The sequence below is a fragment of the Columba livia genome, chromosome 4, assembly GCF_036013475.1.
Source record: "Columba livia isolate bColLiv1 breed racing homer chromosome 4, bColLiv1.pat.W.v2, whole genome shotgun sequence".
Taxonomy (NCBI): domain Eukaryota; kingdom Metazoa; phylum Chordata; class Aves; order Columbiformes; family Columbidae; genus Columba; species Columba livia.
The window spans coordinates 66492692-66513719 of NC_088605.1; the positions used below are offsets into that span (position 1 = coordinate 66492692).

Sequence of the window (21028 nt, forward strand, 5' to 3'; positions counted from 1 at the left end):
GAAAGATCACAGCAAAGAATGCTTCTTGTCAATGGATGGACAAGAGACAAAATAAGCAATTATTTTTGCAGCTGCAGGAGAGGTGGAAGCTACAAATAACCAACGCAATGAAATGCCATTATGTTTTTGTTTTCTCATTAGGTACATTGAAGAAAGTCCTTCTCTGAGACGTATGACTATGATGAGGGAGAAGGGAAGGCGACAGGCCATTAGAGGCCCAGCGTTCATGTTCAACAACAGGGGCACTAGTCTTACCGCTGAAGAAGAGCGCTTTCTGGATGCAGCAGAGTACGGGAACATACCTGTGGTGCGCAAAATGCTGGAGGAGTCAAAAACACTGAATGTCAACTGTGTTGACTACATGGGCCAAAACGCCTTGCAGCTTGCTGTAGGGAATGAACATTTGGAGGTGACAGAACTTCTGTTAAAAAAAGAGAACTTGGCACGGATTGGAGATGCCCTGCTGCTTGCAATCAGCAAGGGCTACATTAGGATAGTAGAAGCAATTTTGAATCATCCTGGGTTTTCAGTAAATAAGCGACTGACTCTGAGCCCTTGTGAGCAGGAGCTCCAGGATGATGATTTTTATTCCTATGACGAAGACGGTACCCGCTTTTCTCCAGATATCACTCCCATAATTTTAGCTGCCCACTGCCAAAAATACGAAGTTGTGCACATGCTGTTGATGAAAGGAGCAAGGATAGAAAGACCTCATGATTATTTCTGCAAATGTAATGACTGTACAGAGAAGCAAAAGCATGATTCTTTCAGCCACTCTAGGTCAAGAATAAATGCATACAAAGGACTGGCTAGCCCGGCTTATCTGTCCCTCTCCAGTGAAGATCCGGTACTCACTGCTCTAGAACTCAGCAATGAACTTGCCAAGCTGGCCAACATTGAAAAAGAATTCAAGGTAATGGTGTTGTGGTGTGTCTTTCTGTCTTGGTTGTAGTTTTAAGGTTGCTTCTACTTCGTGATATCTTTATATGCTTGCAGTTATTTTCTGTGTCTTTACTTTTCAACTGCAAATGCTTTTATGATTTTTTTCTCTTTTGTTCTTGATTTTGAGTTTTCAATACACAAGCCTTTTGAAAAAGAACTTTTGATGAAATGAAATCGCTTTTGCACCTAATGTGTATGGAGAAAATTGGGAAAAGGGGCAGTGTGTATTCTGATAACCTCACAGCAGACAGAAAACAGTTTTATTTTCTGTAGCAGGCAAAGATGATTTTTAGTTACAAATGTTGGGCAGAAGCATTACACTTTACTTGAGCATACTGCAGCATTGACCTTATTCCCTCTTTCTTATTCATGATCATTTTGAGTTATGTGTTCAAGAATGCCGGAAGTGGGGTTTTTTGATGCATGTTTTGGAAATGTCACTCATTCAAAACCAGCTGTTAGACTGATTACAGATGTCGGTCTTCCTACCTGTTTTTGAGCCCTATTTGGTTTAGTATGTCGGTGCCCTGACTTTTCTGGATATTTCAGCTTCTCCATCAGACAATTAATGACTTAGGGAGCTGTTGCCTAGTGTTGTGGTTGGTGTTTGGTTTTGTGTGCTTTATTCTTTTTTTTGCCAGTTCTATTGAAAAACAAAAAAAACAAACCTCAGGAGACTGAATGTGATAAGAAAAACTCACCTTGGGGAATGACAGATTGTCCTCAGTGAGTGGTGGTATTAACGGCATTTTACCTAGTTGTAGCAAAAAAATTAATGGGGCTCTGCAGGGTCTGTGTTGGGTACCACTTGTTTAATATCTTTGTAAATGATCTGAGGCAAAATATGCATTAACCCTTTCAAACAACAGCAAGCATTGCCAACACTGTGGAGTACTCAGAAGAAATATACAACATCCTGGAGGAAAATAAACAGAAATTAATGAAGCGAATTTTACCAGGAGAGGAAGAAACAGTTTTAAACTCCTGAGAAACTGTAGCTCCAGATGTAGCTGAGTAAAGATGAAGTTTTAATGCTGAGAAGGATTCCTGTGTTATACCATGTACTGATAAAGTGTAAGGCAGCTTAAACCTTGACTCTCCCTCCTTTGCTGAAGAAACCCCCTTGTACCGTGTTGTGTGTTGTGTAATACAGCAAATGGATTGAGTACTTCCTTAATGTATTAATATATATTCAGAAGTGTAGGAAAAATGTCATATTTTTCTTTTTTCTGTGCTGAAAAACTACTGAACTGGTAAAGCCCTTTGTAAATATAAAATTGAAGAACTGAAGATTTTTGTAATATACGCAGAGCCTGTTGGCTTATGTGCTTCACACAATGAATTACAGTTATGTACCCCATTTAGAGACCATTATAGAAGGTTAAATCTCTGAGTATAACTCAGTCCTGTTTATCATCAATTTCTTTTCAACTGGGCCAATGACCTGAGAGCCACAAGGTCTTCAGATTGTGTGCCCGAGATGGAGATTCATGGGTTTCTTGAATAACATTTTGGTGATTGTGCTTCCATCTTTTTCTTTATGATATTGCATACAAATTTTGTTAATGTACCCATGTTCAGAAACACTGGTGTGTTTAGGGACTCAATTCAAGTGCCATGCAACCCCCTAGGAACCCAAGAATGCAATTTCTGCCACCAAAAGTTACATAAGGCAAGCTGCATCATGATTTTGTAAAGGGAGGAGGTAGGTGATTAGAACAGAATAGAGAAATTTCAGTAAAAAAGACGTAAAACTCATGGGAAGCTCCTGTATCATAGGTACTAATACCACAAATACAAATCTTGTCAGGAAACAAATAGCTTGAAATTTTGGAGGAGAAAATTTGGTGCGACTTCTCATTTCAAACCAGAACTTAAAAGAAACCCATCAGTTTTAAAAATATTAGAATTGTTGCAGAATAAAAAAATATTCTGGGTTTCAATTTTATTTTCTTTCTTTTTAAATTTTTTTTTCAACTGTTTATTCTCTGTTTCTTGATATTTTGAGATGCCTAAGAAACCAAGAAAGGCACTATTTGCACAGATTTCACTATTTGAGGGTAGCACTTACATGGCTGCTACCCTTGACAGGTGTAAAAGATAATTCAGTTTTGGCCCCTACAGTAGAAATTGTTCCTGGCTTGTGGCTAGCATGGAAATTAATTAAAATCAAAACATTCCAGTGAAATAATTATTCTCCTTATTGACCTCATATTTATCTATCTTCCTTCTGTTTCTTATGTGTCCCAGGGTGCTCTTTCTGTCTCTACCAGGCCTGGCAGGAGAGCTGCTTGTTCTCCTCTGGCATCAACAGTTGGCTGCCCTTCCTGGGCAGAAGGGGTGGTAGAAAAGGGAAGGAGAGAGAGGGAAAAAGAAGAGGCAAGGAATTTTTCTACCTTTTTTCACCATTAAACCAAGTTCAGGAAGGACTGAAATTGCACGGCTGATGAGAAAATTGGGTTTCCCCCTGGGGCTGTGGGCAGGTGTGATGGGGCTGTTTGTGGCCTGAATTAAATATGAGGTGCTGCCCTGGAAAGGCAGATCGAGGAGAAAACCAGCAGCGCTTCTGTGTCTTACAGAGGTCCATTGTGAGAGCTTGCCACATTTGATGTAAGTCCAATTTGTATCTGTCTGTTCAGTGCTTTTTCTGTAGGTGCATCATCCAAATGTCTTTTGCTAACAACTGTGTGCTGTGTCATGTCTCAGAGGAGAAGGCTTCTACTCCAACATTCACACTCCATATGAAGGAGAATGACTGGTAGACTTCTGGTGTGCTTTCCTTTAGGGTTATCACTGGAAATGCTTAAGTATTCCAATCGAATTCATTCCATAGCACAACCCTGAGCAGAATTGTTTCAGGGTAAAGAAAAATGCAAAAAATCATTTGTCTCCCACAGAAAATGGACAAATGTTTTTGAAGGGACTTTTGATTACATTAATGATTTATTCTCAATATCTATGTTGCATCAAAACCCATAGCATTTCCTGTGCATGCTTGCAGCAATGCATTTACTTGATGTGGAGCAGTCACACAGAAAATACCTTTCTATGTGATTTTTCCAACAGAGAAAGAATACAGGGTGGACCTGTTTAAAAACGCCTGAGGGCAAAGCTTCCTAGAAAATGCTTGCTAAATTTGAACCTTACATCCTTTGCATATGCAGAGTCCAGTCCACCGCTATCACTTATGATTTGCACTAACAAATTCTGATGTTCAAGTGCAAATCAGAGTCTGCACAAGTGTATTAGAAATGTGGGAAGGTGGCTTAGGACATTCACTCATGACAGTCAGCCCCCCATGAACATTAAAAAGCCTTATTAATTGCACTGATTTTTTTTTGTGTGTTTTTTTAAATTTTCCCTTCAGAAGTGATTCAAAGAAACCGGTGAACCCTCATTTTTCTTGCAAGATATGAGACACGTAGCCAGAAACAAGTACTGAAAAGAGGAAGAATAGATGGGGAAACTGGAGCCCGAAAGACCATTTTATTCTACTACTTTTCTCCTCGAGCTTCCTTACTTCTTACACCTTTATGAAGTCCCTGTTGCAAGCTCCTATTTCTCCTTTTACTCTTCATCTCTTTTACTGTAGTTGCTTCTTGACACTGTTACCCCATTTTGTTCTTTGCATCCACTTGTCTTCTTCCCCTCTTTTCTTCTATTCACTTCCCTCTTTGTATTTCCTTTTTTCCTGTCTAAGTGCTCACCTGATTTTCTTTACTTTTTTTTTATTCTCTGTTTTCTTCATTGCATTTTCTAATCCCAGCAAAGCATGGCTGGCGTCTCTGAACATGCTGGTGACTCCTCTTTAGATCTGAAAACCAGCTGAGAAACAGCAGAGATAATCAGTGCATGGTTCTCAAAGCAGCAAGACATCATTTTAGTGGCTGGAATAGCAGCATATCATCCCTGTGGCCAGGGCAGGAGCTACACTATTTCTCTTGCATCCTTGGTGATCCTGGTGTCCATTCCAGGGGTTGGCAGCAGGATTGCAGATAAATCAGAAATTTCAGTTTGGTTTTTCTGAGTCAAGACTGTTACTAAATAATAAAAAAAGCCCTTCACTCTTCCATGCCTACTGCTATCACACCAAATTTCAGCTTCTTAAAGCAGCTGATGAAATTTTCTCCTGTCAGGTTTTTAGGGGTGTTTTATATTCAGTAGAGATAATTAGAAAGAAAGAAGCACTGTTGATGAAGTTCTGTGTCTAAGATGCAAAACCAAAATTTTGCTTCACTCTGGACTTCTTCACCAATTTGGATGTTTATAAGGGCTTTTATAAAAAATATTCCTGCTCAGAAAGTGTTTTTGAAGTGTATTGAATCTGTTAGTTAATTCCTTTGTTGAAAAGAATGGGCCTCATTAGGTCAGAGCAAGCTATGGAGCGTTGTTCTACTGTCACCTGTCTTTATGAGTGGTTAGAGACCTCTGAGCTGTTACAGCCTTGTACCCAACAGACTGGCTAGGGAAGCTCGGACTGGAACTGTATCTCGTCTTAAGGTAAAAAAGTGTTCATTACTATAGTTGGAGAATCGCGTTTTCCAGTCCCAGTAGCAACAGAAAATACAATAAAAATATTCCCAATTATTACGTTTTCTTGTTCTTCTATTTTCAGCAGACCCTGGCCACTGGGTCACTAAAGTTAATTGATATTTGTGGAGTCTCCTTCTCTGGAGACATTCAAAACCCACCTGGACACCTTCCTGTGTAACCTCATCTGGGTGTTCCTGCTCCGGCGGGGGGATTGGACTGGATGAGCTTTTGAGGTCCCTTCCAATCCCTGACATTCTGTGATTCTGTGATACTTCCCTGAGAACTTTTAAACTGTTACTGCACAGTGACAGGAGAATTTCTAGCAGTCAGAACAGCTGGTGGAACTTCCCTTTGGAGTCACTGTAGGAAAAAACAAAACCAAAAACCAAACAAACCAAAAAAACAGGACAAAGTAGCTAAAAAGCCACGTGATAGTCTCTGTATACCAGCTCTCAACTAAATACTGTCCTGCGTAAGCAGCTCAGTTCTCTCAGTGGAAATTGTGCTAGCTGGTACCATGTTGGAATTTGGTCCGTCAGAGTAAGAATCAAAAAGATCATAGTCCTGCTTTAGGTGGGATAAATCCCTGTTCCCAGTTCTGCTACAAGCTCCTTCTCAAACCAACGGAAGATGTGGATGTGCGTCTAAAAGTGGCATCTGTCACTGTTCCAAGTAAATTTACATAGTGTTATCTCAGCTGAACTAACAAAGAGTGTTCAAGCTTGATTTATGTTTAGGTCCAACTTTTAAAAGGACAGGGCCCAGATCCATAATCATTAGTAAAATTATGTGCTTTATTTGCATATACAGTTCCTGCAGTTACATATGCAAACTGACTATGTATGTGATCTCAAAACAGCCGTTTAATATGTATTACTCACCATGCATCAATGATTGCATGTGCAGTGTGTGAACTGGTTATACAGTTGTGCATAGGCACAAACTGTGGTGCTTACAGGAATATAGCTCTCACACAATAGAAAACGTACACGTTTTGACTGCACGTAGTTGCTCAGTAATAAATTTTCTTTGGAATAATTAAAATCTTACGGGTAAAATCAACTGAAGGGTTTTCTTCATATGCTTCGTTCTTTTCACACAGATTGATATGTTATTTGTGGAAGCTTTAGATGAACTCAGAGGGCAGTCTCTAATGTTATGAGTGAAAACAGAGTAGGGAGAGTTGGACAGGCTGAGATCCAACCACTGGTGTGTACCAGCGTCTTCTGAAACTGCTCCTGAGACACAGTTCCGCAATTCCAGTTATCGTCAGTCATCCATTATGTACCAGGGTCTGCTATGGTATTTGCGAAATGTAGAATATAGGCTGATATTTTTGATGTTACACAGACATCTTTGTAAGGTTTTCTTTTTTTTTTTTTTAGAGAGATTATTTAAGATGATACAGCTAGAAAACCAGCTGAGTTAGCTTGTGAATTAATTGAAGAAGCACTTTGTTGATCAAGGAAGCAGTGTCCCTGTATTATGAGGAAAAACAGGTGAAGAACCGCAGTATACAAGCAGGCCAATTGGAGCCGTACCCTCTTTGGCATCCCCCTGAAGAACAGCTTCATGTTAACAAATGGGCGACTTGCACAGTGTGTAGCTGAGCTCTTCAGACATGGATCTGGATGCTTCGCACAGGGAGCTCTGGTACCCCTGTTTAGCACAGGGAGGAGATGAGTGATCTGATGGCTTCACTTGCTCTCAGTGTTTTCTCAAGAGTAAACAGAGGTGTATGTGGGTGACTGAGACCACAGATTCTGGTTTCTGCTATTCACGCAACACCCTAGAGGTAAAAGATTGAGAATTAGGTCCCGTGTTTACAATGTGGGTAATGTAAAGCGATCAAATGGACTAAGAGAGATTTGATTTGCTAATGTGTAAGTAAAAACCTGGAGAGGAAAATCTGTCAAATTTTCCTTATATAAGATTCAAAGCCTCAGTCAGATATTAACGCACGTACTGGTTCTCAGTTCTCATAACAACATTTCTAAGGAACATAGCATGTATTTAATCCTTATATTTGACAAAATAAAACTTAATCCATCATATCCTTAATCTGTTCTGGCAATAAGGATAACTTAAGGTCTATATACCTGTCAAGAAATGTGTAGCACTTTTAATTTTTCAGCAGAAATGTGGGTGACTCTTGTGCAGTAGGCACGTGCAAAGCAATCTATCCTTGAGGGACCATCAGCGCTGTTCACAGAGTGTTTTTGTCAGGGTGCCAGTTAACACAGTGTGAGCTGTGAGGGCAGAATCTTTGCACCCTCTGCCAGGATCAGTCAGCAGCTCTGACACGCTTGTGGGGAGGAGAGAACAGCAAAGTGAAACAATCTGTGCTCTATTGAATAGCAGTCTTCATGTGATACTACTGCAATCACAGTTTGTCCCCCTTTTGCCAAATTAAGGTGGTTTTACACCACTTTGCTGTTTGTAGGCAATACTTTGCAATTTTAACTGCCTGTGAAAATGTATTCTTCTTGCTTAGTTTCTGCTAATTGAGAAAACTATGTTATCTGATCTTTTGAACTGTGTATGTAACTATAGCAAAAATTTACTTGAATATTTCTGTTTTATGAACCTGATGCTGGGCTGTACTTGTACTTGCCTGTGTGAAAGACTTGGTTATGGCTTAAACACAAGGAAACAAAATTAGATTGTCCTGACTTTTATATTCAAAGTTGTTCAGAAGTAACTTCTTGGTAATATAACTTTTGGTATTACATGTCTGTTTTATTATAAGGAAAAACAGAATGGTTAAATGGCAAAGAAAATGGAGTGAACCTTTAGCAAGAGCAACTGTTCTTATCTCCTAACTATTAGAAGTCCACTATTTCTCCTTCTGTTTCTTCACAGTTAGCAAAGGAATGAGAAAAGACATTGTAAGTGAAGCCTCTCCCCCCAACTGGACAGCCTGTGTTCATTCACACAAGGACAAAATTTGGATTGTGATGTGTCATAAAGGATTTGAATAATACAAAACCATCCAAACTAAACTTTATTAAACCTTAATGAGATGTCACTTTTCAGCATAAGATAGCTAGAAATAATATTAAAACAAAGACTTATTTTTATTTTAAAGTTACAAGTGCCTGGAAATTCAGGTGAGAATGAATGTAGCTTCTCTTTTATCTATATAGTACTACTGCTGAAGTCGGTGGAGTTAGTGTATTCTCCCGTGTGCTGCAAGTAGAAGATTTACAGCAACTTTATAGTGCTAAAGAAAAATTGATGGCCAATCTTATTCCTGTTGAACTAACATTATATTGTGTCTGATGGTTATGATGTTTTTTGCTCAACCATCTCGGTAGCCGCCTTTCTTTAGCTGTAGTGAAATGTGTAAGCAACTTTTGCTTGAAATGGGAAATTTAAGGGTCAGTGTTCAAGTTCTCACAGATGCATAATAATCTAAAATAGCTTTATATCCTGTTGGTTCACTGACAACTGAATTAATTTGTTGTCTATGACCAAAGGAAATAACTGGGTCCTATTTAGGTCTATGATTAGGACTGTTTCCAAGTCTGTATCTGGGAGGTCAATCTTCCATAATAACACAGTTCCTAGGAGTATTTGTTTGTCTCCAGTAGTTATTTCATTTTGATTCATATCTGAATCAAAACTATGGGATTGATAGCTGATTCCTGCAATTTTCCTGTGCAGCTTCTTCTCCCAAAATAATTTGAAACTACTAATAATTTGAAACTACTAATTTGAAATTACTGCAAGTGTCTCTATCTCATTTTATAGATGCTAGGTTAAAAATGTAACAAAACTAGCAGTAAGGGAGGGAAAAGTTACATAGGAAAGGGTTAAAAAGTGAGGTTTTCAAGAAAAAGAATAGTAATTAAGTGAGAAAATGATGAGGGCAGAAGCAGTAAGCAAGCTTTTTTGAGAATGCAGGAACCACAAAGGAAAACTCTGTACTGCCCAAAAGTGCTGTTAAAAAGGCAGTGTCTGAAGATGAACAGTAACCACACAAAACCAGAGACACAGAGGGGTCTGATTGGTATTTGTGGTGGTGGGGCAGGGACGAACAAAGTGGTGGAGTAATTGAAAAAGAAGACTGTGCTGTTCTCCATTGGGTACTGAAACACTCGATACAACAGGGTAAAAGAGGCAGGTTCTGTCAAGTTTCCTCTTCCAATTGTAGCTTTATGTGAGGAAAGCAAAGGCTGCATCTCAGATAAAGATGTCCTAGAAATGTGAGAGGACATCAGATATATACATTGTACATCAGAGTAAAGAGTAAACAGCCATTTTCCCGCTGTAGAAAGAGCAGACAGACATTTGTAGCTTGGGAGGCAACCCTGTAAGAACTATTTCATTAATTGTCTACGAAGTACTTGCAAGGGTGAGGTTTGTGTTTTAAGAGTTCCAGTTGATTTGTGCAATTCTTATTTGTCCATTCAGCTTCCCCTTGCAGCCCATTTGGGTTATTTTCATCATGCTATTATGCATTGTTTCCATACCCTGGTAAACAGCTGTCATCATCTGCTCAAGTGGCCACCTCATATCAGAGAAGAAATGATTCCACTATATAAGAAGTTTGTAATGTCTGATATGCTCCTACCTTGACATAGTGTTTAAAAGTCAAACACTATTAATTTTTAGCAACTTGTACAGGTTCTTTTTTCCTTGCTGTTCACGTTCATCATGGGCCATTTTCTCTAACCCTTCTGTTTCAGAATGACTACCGCAAGCTGTCTATGCAGTGCAAGGATTTTGTGGTTGGTGTTCTTGATCTCTGCCGAGACTCAGAAGAAGTGGAGGCCATTCTAAACGGGGATTTGAATTCTGAGCCAGTCGAAGCGCAGAGACACAGGGCATCGCTGAGCCGTGTGAAGCTGGCCATTAAGTATGAAGTCAAAAAGGTAACTCCCCATGGCCAGCGCTTTCAGGCAATGTAATAAGAATGCAGTGTTATCTAGTTTACTCCACAGGTGTTATGAATTGGTGGTCAGATGCGTTACTGATAGTGTGTGTAATCAGGATTCTCACAAGGCAGAAGCTGGCAGAAGGGGATTATGATGGAGTTTCATTTAATCTGCTGAGAACTGGCGGGAGATTTTAGTGACATAAATCAGCTGTGTTAGCAGGGCGTTGTGGTTTAACCCAAATTAGCAATACAACCATGATACTCGCTCGCTCACCCGCTTCCCCCTGCCCTGCAACAGGGGAGAGAATCAAAAGGAAAGGAAGAAACTTGGATTGAGATAAACACAGTTTAATAAAAATGTATTTATAATTAATAAAAAATAAAAATACTAATACGCTACTAGTAAATATATATATAAAATAGAAATAAAAGATACTCAAGGCAGTTCTTCACAAACTCTGTCCACAACTGAGCAGCCAGTCCCAGCAAGCCACACCTGGTCCTGAAGCCGATTGCAGAGAGAGAGAAAGAGGAAAAAGGCAGAAAAGCCCAGAGGCCTCTGCAAAGTGGTAAAAGGCCAGGCTACATGTCCTGACCAAAACTTTCCCAGCTACCCTCAAAGAGACAGAGAGATAGCGAAAGAGAAGAAGAGAGCAAGAAACCAGAAGGCCCCACTCTTAAATCTGGACCATGACGCTAATGGGATGGAATACTCTCATTGATCAGTCTGGATGTCAGTCAGGCTCTGCCCCCCTATCTCAATGCCTCACACCTGTGGGCAGAGCGCTCAGAATGTCCTTGATCAGAGCAATTAAAAACATGAGCTCTGTGCTGGGCTGTTATCTGCTTGTTCTCAGACTAAGTCCAAATAGTGAGCATGCTAGCTATGAAAAAGAAAGGTTTCTAACTTCACAAAGAAAATTAGCCCATTTTCAGTTAAACCGCCACACAGGGTTATACACAATTGGTTAGATTGTTCTGATTAAGCAAAAAAAAAAAAAGCTTTCAGTGGAGCTGTGTTTTTTCCCTGTTGAAAGTAAGGATGTGTCTTCCTGCCATTCTGTGTGATAATACCTAATCCAAAGAGAAGGCTGTATTTGTGAAAGTGTTGGTTTCAACCAATGAGGGAACGGGTTTGGTTTTTATTTCCTTTTGTTACCGTTGTTTTCTGTGCACCAAACTCAGCCTCTTCTCTTGCAAGAGATTAATTATTTGTACATAAACTTGAAAGTTTTGGCTCCAGTTCCTGACAAATACAGTTCATAATGTACAAGACTAATGATTTTGGTCGACGGAAATAAACAGATGGTGTAGAGTTGTTACTGTATTCATACACGTGCTGTTCCATGTAAATGGCCATTCCAGAGGGCATGACAGGGATCAAGCCAGGAAATGTCTCTGCCATGGTGGTCCTTTGATGCTCGGATTGGCTCCATTACCGTTGTGGAAGATTATAGCAACATCCTGACTGTAGAACAGATTCAGATGAGGGAACTCCACACGAGGTGCTTTCAACTCTATCACCGTAGGAAGAGGACAAGGACGTGGCTTATGTTTTATCTTTCAGTATTTCTAGCTGCGCTTCTGGGTCAGTTACATTAAGGTCAGTTCACTGTACAGCCAAATAGAATTGCAGTTCCATGAAATGATTAATGAGCCGTATGCCCTTTGCAGAGCGAGGAAACACAAGAAAAAGCATATGACAAGTGATTAAATGTGCTCAGAAGTTTACTGGTAGGGAAATGCAGTTTTTAATTCTATTAGTAGTTAAACGCTTGCACTTAATACCCTGGACATTGCATTAAAGAGCAGCACATCCTGTAAACAGGATTTTGAAGCTAAGGTTCAGACTGACGCTGTAGCCCCAACAGTGAAGGTCTAAGGGAATGAAACCCAAGAAAATGAGTTAGAACAACTAGTCTTGCTTTGTGTGCTGAATTGCTGCTGTGGTAGTGCTTTTTGTATTGTCTTATCTCTGTCTTTAGATTGCCAACAATATTTTACAGAAGTTACTGATGTTGGGCCAAGTTCTGCAGTTCTTGCTGAGATAAAAATCAATGGAATTTGTGAGTGAAATCAATAAGAGTTTGAGTAAAATCACAGGACTTAATTTTCAGACACTGTAGTCTCTAATTGATAGGTAACAAAGAAGATTCAAAATTCTCTTTGTATATTGTATGTTTGTTTATCAGAGTATGCCAGGATCTGTTTCTGCTGTGTCTAAACTCAGTCATTAGGGTGTTAGGAGGGAATAACATTATAATCGCTCATAGCCATACAGAAAAGTAATTACATACTGATGCCTTGGTTCATGGTCATGAAACTGAATGCACCTGAACTGTTACAGTCAGTCGTGCCGGGAAAAGCAGCTAAATTAAAATTGGGATTTTTATTTATTTATTTTTTTTTTTGGTGGCCATATACCATCCTTATGCATCTTTGTTGTTCACTAGGGTTTAGATTTCATCCTAAAATACTAGATAACTGTGATAATAAGATCAACAAATGTAACGAAAAGTAAGAAACTGCATGGAAGGTAGGATGAGAGAAATGCAAAAGCAACAAAGTGTAGGATGATGTGATTGGTATGTGAAATACGATGTGAACTACTGTCCTTGAAGGAGATGAAGCTGGGGGAGACAGATAAACAAGAAAAAAAACCCAGAAAACCACAAACCTGAGAAGAGGTTTCAGTTGCTGAAAATAACAACAATGAAATCATAAATTCAGAGATTTCAGCAGAGCCAGAGAAGGATGAATTTCAGAGCTTTTATGGATGGGAGAAATGACAGAAGTTGCTCTGAGGACTTGGAAGTGGTGCATATTGTGCAGTTGCCAACAGTAAATAAGTTACTGAGACCTTCTCAAGAGCCCTTAAACTTACTGCCAGAGAAGAACTTGCCATAACCATTGGCATCTTATTCACTAACTCCTTCCTTTTCTGGGGAAAATTATAGCACAGGCAGATCTCCTCTCAGGGTCAGATCGAAGTGTTGATAGGGCAGGAGGAATGAACCAGCACCAGCTCTGGATGGATGCGGGAGGGCACTGGGCTGGTTCCCAGCACTAGGCCAGCTCCCTTAAAGCTCCTTTCCTTGTTCTTCCCATTCTCTCTGGTAATAGGAGGAATGCAGTGGGTGTTTTTTTTCCCCATTTCCTCTTGCCTACAGTTTTATGCCCGCTCTTATAAAAAGAAGTCTTAGTAATTTGAAGTAATTATTTACTTCCCTGTCTTTGCCCACAGTCAGTCTGCTGTAGGGTTTGTCCCTTGGTGTCCTGAGTTGACAATGGAATTTATCTTAGCGAAGAGACTACAGGCATGTGTCAGAATGTACAAACACATCCAAAACAGTCTATTTTTTTTCAAATTGACCAAGCTGGCAGTTTTTTAATGGTGCATAAGCTTCAAAGGTGACAGCCTAGTAAAAAGAATACAAACATAGTTCAAGTTGACATTGATTTCTTAAAGACTTTAAAAATATTTTTGTTTCTTACTGTTGGCCATTCTACCATAGGTACAAACTGCATTAATATGTGGTCTACATGGTTAATGAGTCATACACCTAAACACTTTGGGACTTTTGTTTTAGAACAAAGCAGATTAAAATATGAAGATGGCTTCACTTTTTAAAGTCTATGCAACAACTTCAGATTCTTCCCTCTGAGAGTTTTAAGGTTGCCCATTTTCATTGCCAATGATTTTATTTGAATTTTTTGTATGAAGTTTGCCTTATTGGACTACTGTATGTACTTTTTAATGGGACTTGGAATATAAATGGAGTTTTGCAGGAAGGACCTGGCAAACAACACTGTATCTAGTACATTATGATCTCAACAGAGTACAAAGGGTAATAAAATGGATATCCAAGGCTTACAGTTTGGTTTTGTTGGTGGTTTTGTTTTGTTTTTGTTGGTTTGGGTTTATGTATTTTGTTTGTTTGGTTTGGTTTTTAATTATTATTTTATTTTATTTTTACATCTAAGCAACTTGGATCAAATCTCACTCTTAATCCAACACAGAGTTATCGGAGTTGTCAGAATGATTTTCAAACCCTTTTTGTGAAACTGCCCAGCATTCTTTACTCAGATGTACTAGTAACTGTCAACCAATTTGACAAGTATGTTATCTGATTTCTTCAAACTGCTGTGATAACTAGGATCTGTACCCTTGTGCTTAACTGATGTCTTGCATGCTCTTGTGATGTGACAGTCGCACAGCACATGGTAAATAGTCATAGTGATAATGATGAGTATGATGACGCTTTAGAAATGGACTTAACCAGAAATGTAGATATAATGGGCAAGGAACGTAGAGAGATACAGCTTCTTCATGCCCACCCCTTGTATTTCTTCAGTAGCAGCACCCGGCATGGGCTGCACCCTCGTGGGGACAGGAGCTGCTCCTGGTGCAGCGGCTGCACAGCCTCCTCCATCCCCATAGCAGATTGCTTCGTCCCGAAGAAATACGACAGGGACTTAAAAACCGAGCAACACATACTCACCCTTCAACAAACTCAGTCAGATTTTAGGAAAATAAAACTTAAAGCTTATCTAAACAAACACAGGTGTTGGCCTCAGCTTGTTTTATCGTTCCATAATTAATTTGGGAATCATTCCCTTTGTGAACACACTGAAAGCCTACTGAAACTAGAAGAATAACATTTGCATGCGTTTGCTGCATAGGAGAAAGTTGGAAGTTGACTTTTTAAAAAAATTTATTTAAGTGGGTACCAGATCCTTAATATCTGTTAGTCTCTAAATACTTCAATCTGTGCTCTCTTTCAATTTTGGGGTGCTTAGGGAAGAATCTGTGGAAGTTAGGGATGAATGCAACGTGTATAAAAGGCTCGGGAAAGCATGTTTATGTCATAGTAACTGTCCGAGAAGCTGAGCGTTTGTCCTAAGCCTGTGTTTTCAACATCTCTGTCTTTTCATGTCTGGATCCTGATGAATTCACTTGAATGCCCTGTTCCTTTGTCTTGATGTTTGTCTGGCTTGCCTTTTTTATTTCTTTTCTTTTTTTTTGGGGTGGGGAGAGAGGGTGTTTCGTTGTTTTTTTTTCCCTATTTTCAAGGACTTGGTTACAAAAGTTCTCGATTATGTCTCATCTCTGCTTACTTAAGGTCAGGTGAAATTTTTCCATTGACTAGAGTGGGCATCAGAGTGAGGTCAAAAGAGAGTCAGTGTATTTGAAAATAGTCTTTCATGTGACCGTGTCTGGGTACAAGGAAAGTAAGTAACAAAATTTAGATATAGGGTTGAACATTCAAAAAATGGCCTAACATTCATTAACTTGAAATTCAGTAGCTGTGTATGCTCAGACTATAGGCAATCAGGACATTCTTGCTTAAATGCCTGAATGTTATCTTATAAAATTAAATGCTCAGATTTGAAAATACCAGCTCATTTCTTCAGGGACTATATTCAGATATGTGTATACATTACCTCTTTCCCCTATTACATTTGATATCTTTTAGCCCTTCTGCTATACAAATAAATGAGCAAATACTTGATAAATAATAATGTAAACTGATCAGCAAAGATACGAGTAATATCTCATAAAAGAATAAATTAAAAATGAAATTAACTTGCTCAGAAATTACTGAAATGTTACACTTCAGATCTTATTTGATCAATGTGTTGTTAAGCTATTAGTAGCTCCTTAAAACACAAAGAATAGCACAAAGCTGTGTAGTGATATCAATCCGTTCATTCAGGATCCTTTAGGATTTTTAAATAGTGAAAAAGAAAAAGTTATTTTTGAAAACTGTCACATTTGAGGATTTAATACTTTTCAGTTGAGATAGTATCAAAGGGATGTGAACTTAGAGAAAATGCAAAACTGTATGGCAAAATGCGTTCTATTACAGAGTCCTTAGAGCATCATCAAAAAACATAAGATAATCTTTTCATGTGCTTCACAAAAAGAATTTCCTTGTATTACCGAATGGTAAAAACACATAAAAATGTGTTTGTAGTAAGTGCTTTCTGGTTATTTTTCAAATCTCAAGTACATCTAAGTAGAGGTGATAGCTCTCACCACTGATGCTAATAACAGAGAAGAAACCCTTTCAATGTTTATCTCTGTTTTAAAATTCTGTGCTGCACTTCTGCTTAATTCATTTCTTGCCTCAGTATGTTTTAGACTGAAAACATATAGATGGTTAAGGATGTATTTGAAACCTTTGTCAAAGAAGCAAATCAAATGGCAATTATATTTGAGGAGGTCTCTCGTACCTGATGTGCGGGAAGGGGAGAAGCTAATGGTGAATTGTGGTCAGGCCAGAATTTTCAGTCTCTGCAGAAATTCTGCATGTGCCTTGGATCAACCTGATTTGCAGAGAAATTGTTGGAAGCTGGAGCTGAGGTTCAACTCTGACAGGATCCAGTTGGGGATGTGAAGCCGTTCTAATGATGCTTAAAAGGCTTCCATCATTGATGGCTGTCCACGTGTGCAACCCTGTCCCTAAAGTTCTTGTTAATTCAACTTAGCAGTTTCTTCTTTATTTATTAACCTTTAAAATAAAGAGAAAAAAGCATGGTTCTTAAGGTCTAAGTGAATACCGGACAGTGGAGGTTTCCTGATCGTGTATGTAGCAGTTGTGTAACTCGTCTTGTAAATTATAATACACCTTGGTTTTCTTTCTTTTTCTTTACAGTTTGTGGCCCATCCAAACTGTCAGCAACAGCTACTGACAATCTGGTATGAAAATCTCTCAGGATTACGGGAGCAGACCATAGCTATCAAGTGTCTGGTTGTGCTGGTTGTGGCATTGGGCCTTCCATTTCTAGCCATTGGTTACTGGATTGCACCATGTAGCAGGGTACTGACTTTTATCAACTGCATATATTGTACTGTTCTGGGAACTGGTTTTCAATTTCTAGCGTTCAAAATGCATTATTATACCTCTAATTCTGCTGATTCCAAATTTTAACTAATTAATGATATTTTAGTCATCTCTAGTCATGAGCCAAAATATACTTTTTGTTTTATTTTCACTGTAAAGAGGGGACCACAGTGATGAAGTATGAAAATTAATTGTTACGTTTGAAAAGAGCTTGCCTTTTTTTCCCCCCTTTTTAATTTATGTAGATTGCACTCACCTCACAATCTCTGCTATGTAGCTGTATTCGTGTTGTATTTGTGTTAGTGACATGGATTTTTTGAAAGTCACCACTTGGGTTCTGTAATAGGTCTCCTCTGGTGGCATCTTAAGATCTGATGCTGTTCCCATATAAACCATTAGCAGAACATCTGTTGGTTTTACTGACGCAGAACTTAATCTTAAGTAAAATATTTGTTATGGCTGCCCTAGGAGGTCTGTTTACCAGGTGAAGCAAAGAACAGAAATCAAATTAAGCACAGTATTCCAAACTTGTGGTAGGGTGTATTCGTAAAAGAGTTCAACTGTAAACCCTTACCTTTTTTAAATTATATGAAAATATTCAGGTGCTTACAGCTTTCCTGATGATCTCCCAATGAAAATAACAGCAGTTTCTTTGAAATCCTTACAGTCTGTAGCATGTGAATTGTCCACAAATGAAGCGTATTGATGGATCTTGGGTAAATGAGAAGAAAGATGATTTCTTTGTAACGTTAAGTTTAAAAAAAAAATTAAGTCAATTTACTTCTGTGCTGAATGTGGTATTTAATTTTTATTTCCCTAACAAGCGTAAAGCAAAGAAATAGGAGTTTCAATCATTTATATTTTGCTTCGGTAGTTCACTTCAAAAAGGATAAGAGTTTGCTCATCCCCTGTATATTTCAAGGGAATCTGGTGGTTCCTCTGGGTTAAATATTTATTTAGTTTAAAGATAAAACTTTATGAAAATACTATAATTGTTACTCTCACTATTCTTTGAAATGTCACTTTCTTTGATTGTCTGTAGTAAAGATATTCCTCACTCACAGCTCCATATCATAGAGACATATTAATATATATTTTAGCTAGTGCCTAGTATGGAAAAGTGGCATTTGTCACTGAGCTTTAATTCCCAGTACAAGAAACACTGACAATTTTCCTAGTGCCCATGTCAAATAAAAGCACTGTACATTCAGATCAGTCGTTTGATACCGTAATTTCGAAATGCTTTCTAAAGGTTAGGAGCAGGAAGGAAACCTGTGATTGTTTGCACGGGTAGCAAATGCTGTTTAGTGTGTGCTGATCTGCTTAGTTCATAGTAGCTGACCCCACCTTCAGGAAAATCATTCCTTGAAATGAGAATGTTACCTCTCGTTCCCCGTCTGCTGAACTTGTTTTTTTTCTTCTTGTATGATACTGCTGGTAATGCAGCTCTTCACAGGGGACTTGGGAATGTTGCATAATACGGGTAACGTATGTGACGGTGTATCACATTAAAGCTGTATATTAACGTTACTGAAGATGGGGCATTATGTGTAGAGCCGTACATTTTCTGTTGTACTGAAGAAGATAGGAGACCTTTGGTCCTAGGAGGAATGCAGCAGCTGAGCCAGGTCTGTCCGGCTCCCTCCTTGTTCACAGACGAGCACTGTCCCGCTCGGGCCGCAGACAGGGGCTGTATTCCAGCAGTACTGCTCCTTCCACAGGGAAACAGGCAAGGGCAAGTAAACCTCCATGTGCATTCCCTGCAAACTGCTGGGACACCTGGATCCTTGCTGACACCTGCATCCTTAAATATGGAGTGGGGAGCTGCAGCAGCACTGGCAACGTGAGACTCACTGCCGAAATAAAGGATACTGGTGGTATCGCTGTAGCTCGGCACTTCTGATGCAGGAATAAGGCTAGTACTGGTGGGATCACAGGCTCTTCTTTTTCATACGGTAACAGGCCCATTGCTCTTTCCAGTGTGGTTTGCTGGAGGCAACTGGTCCTCTCTTCTGGTGCAGAAGGACTTGCCTCTGCTGTTGCTGATTTGTCCATCTAACAAGGTGCAGATGTAAATGCAATCAGCTGAGTTTATTTGAAAATAGTAATATTTCTGATATTGGCCTTACTCCATTGTAGTGGAATGGTCATCATTTTTAGTAGACACAGTTTATTTATTTGGCACTTTTAGCTCTGGATAGTTGTTCTGTGGATGGAATACGGTAGTCAGAGATGAGAAGATGATTCTGTAATTTTTTCTATAGCTAGATTTTAGTCACAGACAAGCTAATAGTACTCTCTCATTCATAGGCAAAGCATTTAGCTACTTGGAGGTTTTATTTGTTTATTTATTTTCTGGGTTCTTGCTCCCACCTCAAATTGGTATCTGTGGCCATTAGATCATGCTCCTTCTGGCCACTGCACTATATGTTGTTAATTCCTTGGAATTTTTCCCCTCAAACATTGCCACCTAGAGTTTATGGAGTAACATGTACACTCACAGATACTCTCATGGGGCTGCCTTTGGGACACTTTTATCTGAAGCAGTAAAGCGTAACAGTTCAGTGCACTTTAACAATGAGGTTTCAGATTGTCCTGAGCAATGAGTACCCATTTAAGCTTCTGAAATGCCTGACAAGAGTTTGTTTCTTTGAGAAAACTGAGTGACTGCTTTCGTTCTGCCTTTGCAGCTTGGAAGAATTCTTCGAAGCCCATTTATGAAATTTGTGGCACATGCAGCATCCTTCATTATTTTCCTAGGCCTGCTGGTGTTCAATGCTTCAGACAGATTTGAAGGTATAACAACGCTACCGAATGTGACTGTTACTGATTACCCTAAACAGATCTTTAGGGTGAAGACTACCCAGTTCACCTGGACAGAAATGCTGATCATGGTGTGGGTACTTGGTAGGTATATTGCCCCTTCATCTCTTTGTCAAGCGTTTTCCTGCAGATAGAAATTCCAAAAGAGGAGAGAGAAACACAGGTCCCAAACCTTAGTTCCAGCTGCTGCACAGTTAGAATAAACCCTTAGGGCAGATAACAGTACATTAGCACTGGTGAGAACATCAGAGCATCTCTGTGCTGTGTCCTCTTGCAGCACGGGGTAACATTTTGTTTGTTGGTTTGCTGCACTGTCTGGTAATTCCGGCATTTGTAACAGAAGCACAGGTTTGCTGAAGAGAACAACAGAGAAATTATGTTTTACTGAAGTGGTTTTGTTAAATAGGATCAGGAAGTCTATGCTGCAGAACATGCTGGAAGGTCAGGAGTTTCTGCTGCTCGGTGTTAATGCACTTCAGTGCTTGTGTAGCATTGCTGCTTAGGTCGCATTTGTGGAAAGGACAGTTTCTGCCGGTATCAAAGGGCTAATGAGTCAGTTCTCATTACTCTTTTTTTTTTTCCTCACAAAACCTGATCAGCCCTCAGCCTGTTTGAAACTGTTTATGGCAGAAAATGCTATTTTCTGGCATTTCAGCAAAGTCAGGTGCTTTATGTAGCAAAATCTCAGCCACATGATAATGTAGCGTTCTCAGTTTTTACAGGCTGCAGGAGAGAAAGAGGGTGTTACTGTGGCTGCTACATCAAAGTGCCCCTCTCTGCCTTTTGAGACTCCCCTGTCTCCTGGATTAAGCCCGGCTTTACCTTGAGCTATGTTAGGGTAGGAAGATGCACATCTCTTGTGTGCTGCCTTTTGGCAGTCCCAGCACACTCATGGGAAGCAGCCTCTTTATTTGACAGGTGGCAAGGACTGCAGTTTTGGTGGTCTCTAGGACTCCGTCACTGTGCTAGATTTCTTGGGCACTCGAGAAAAGCAGCCTCA

The 21028-nt window shown here is 39.4% G+C and overlaps 1 protein-coding gene across 7 annotated transcripts in view; it reads left to right on the forward strand.

The window, feature by feature from the left end:
- TRPC3 (transient receptor potential cation channel subfamily C member 3) overlaps positions 1–21028 on the forward strand; it is a 47250-nt gene that overhangs the window by 15781 nt on the left and 10441 nt on the right. For 4 of the 7 annotated variants that reach the window (XM_065062137.1, XM_065062138.1, XM_065062133.1 and 1 more), the window contains 4 exons: positions 142–913; positions 10167–10352; positions 17017–17181; positions 19896–20112. In XM_065062137.1, the coding sequence (XP_064918209.1) occupies positions 173–913; positions 10167–10352; positions 17017–17181; positions 19896–20112 (1309 nt within the window). In that variant the 5' untranslated portion in view covers positions 142–172. The remainder of the gene's footprint in view (positions 1–141; positions 914–10166; positions 10353–17016; positions 17182–19895; positions 20113–21028) is intronic. The other 3 variants (XM_065062134.1, XM_065062136.1, XM_065062139.1) reach the window with 3 other exon arrangements.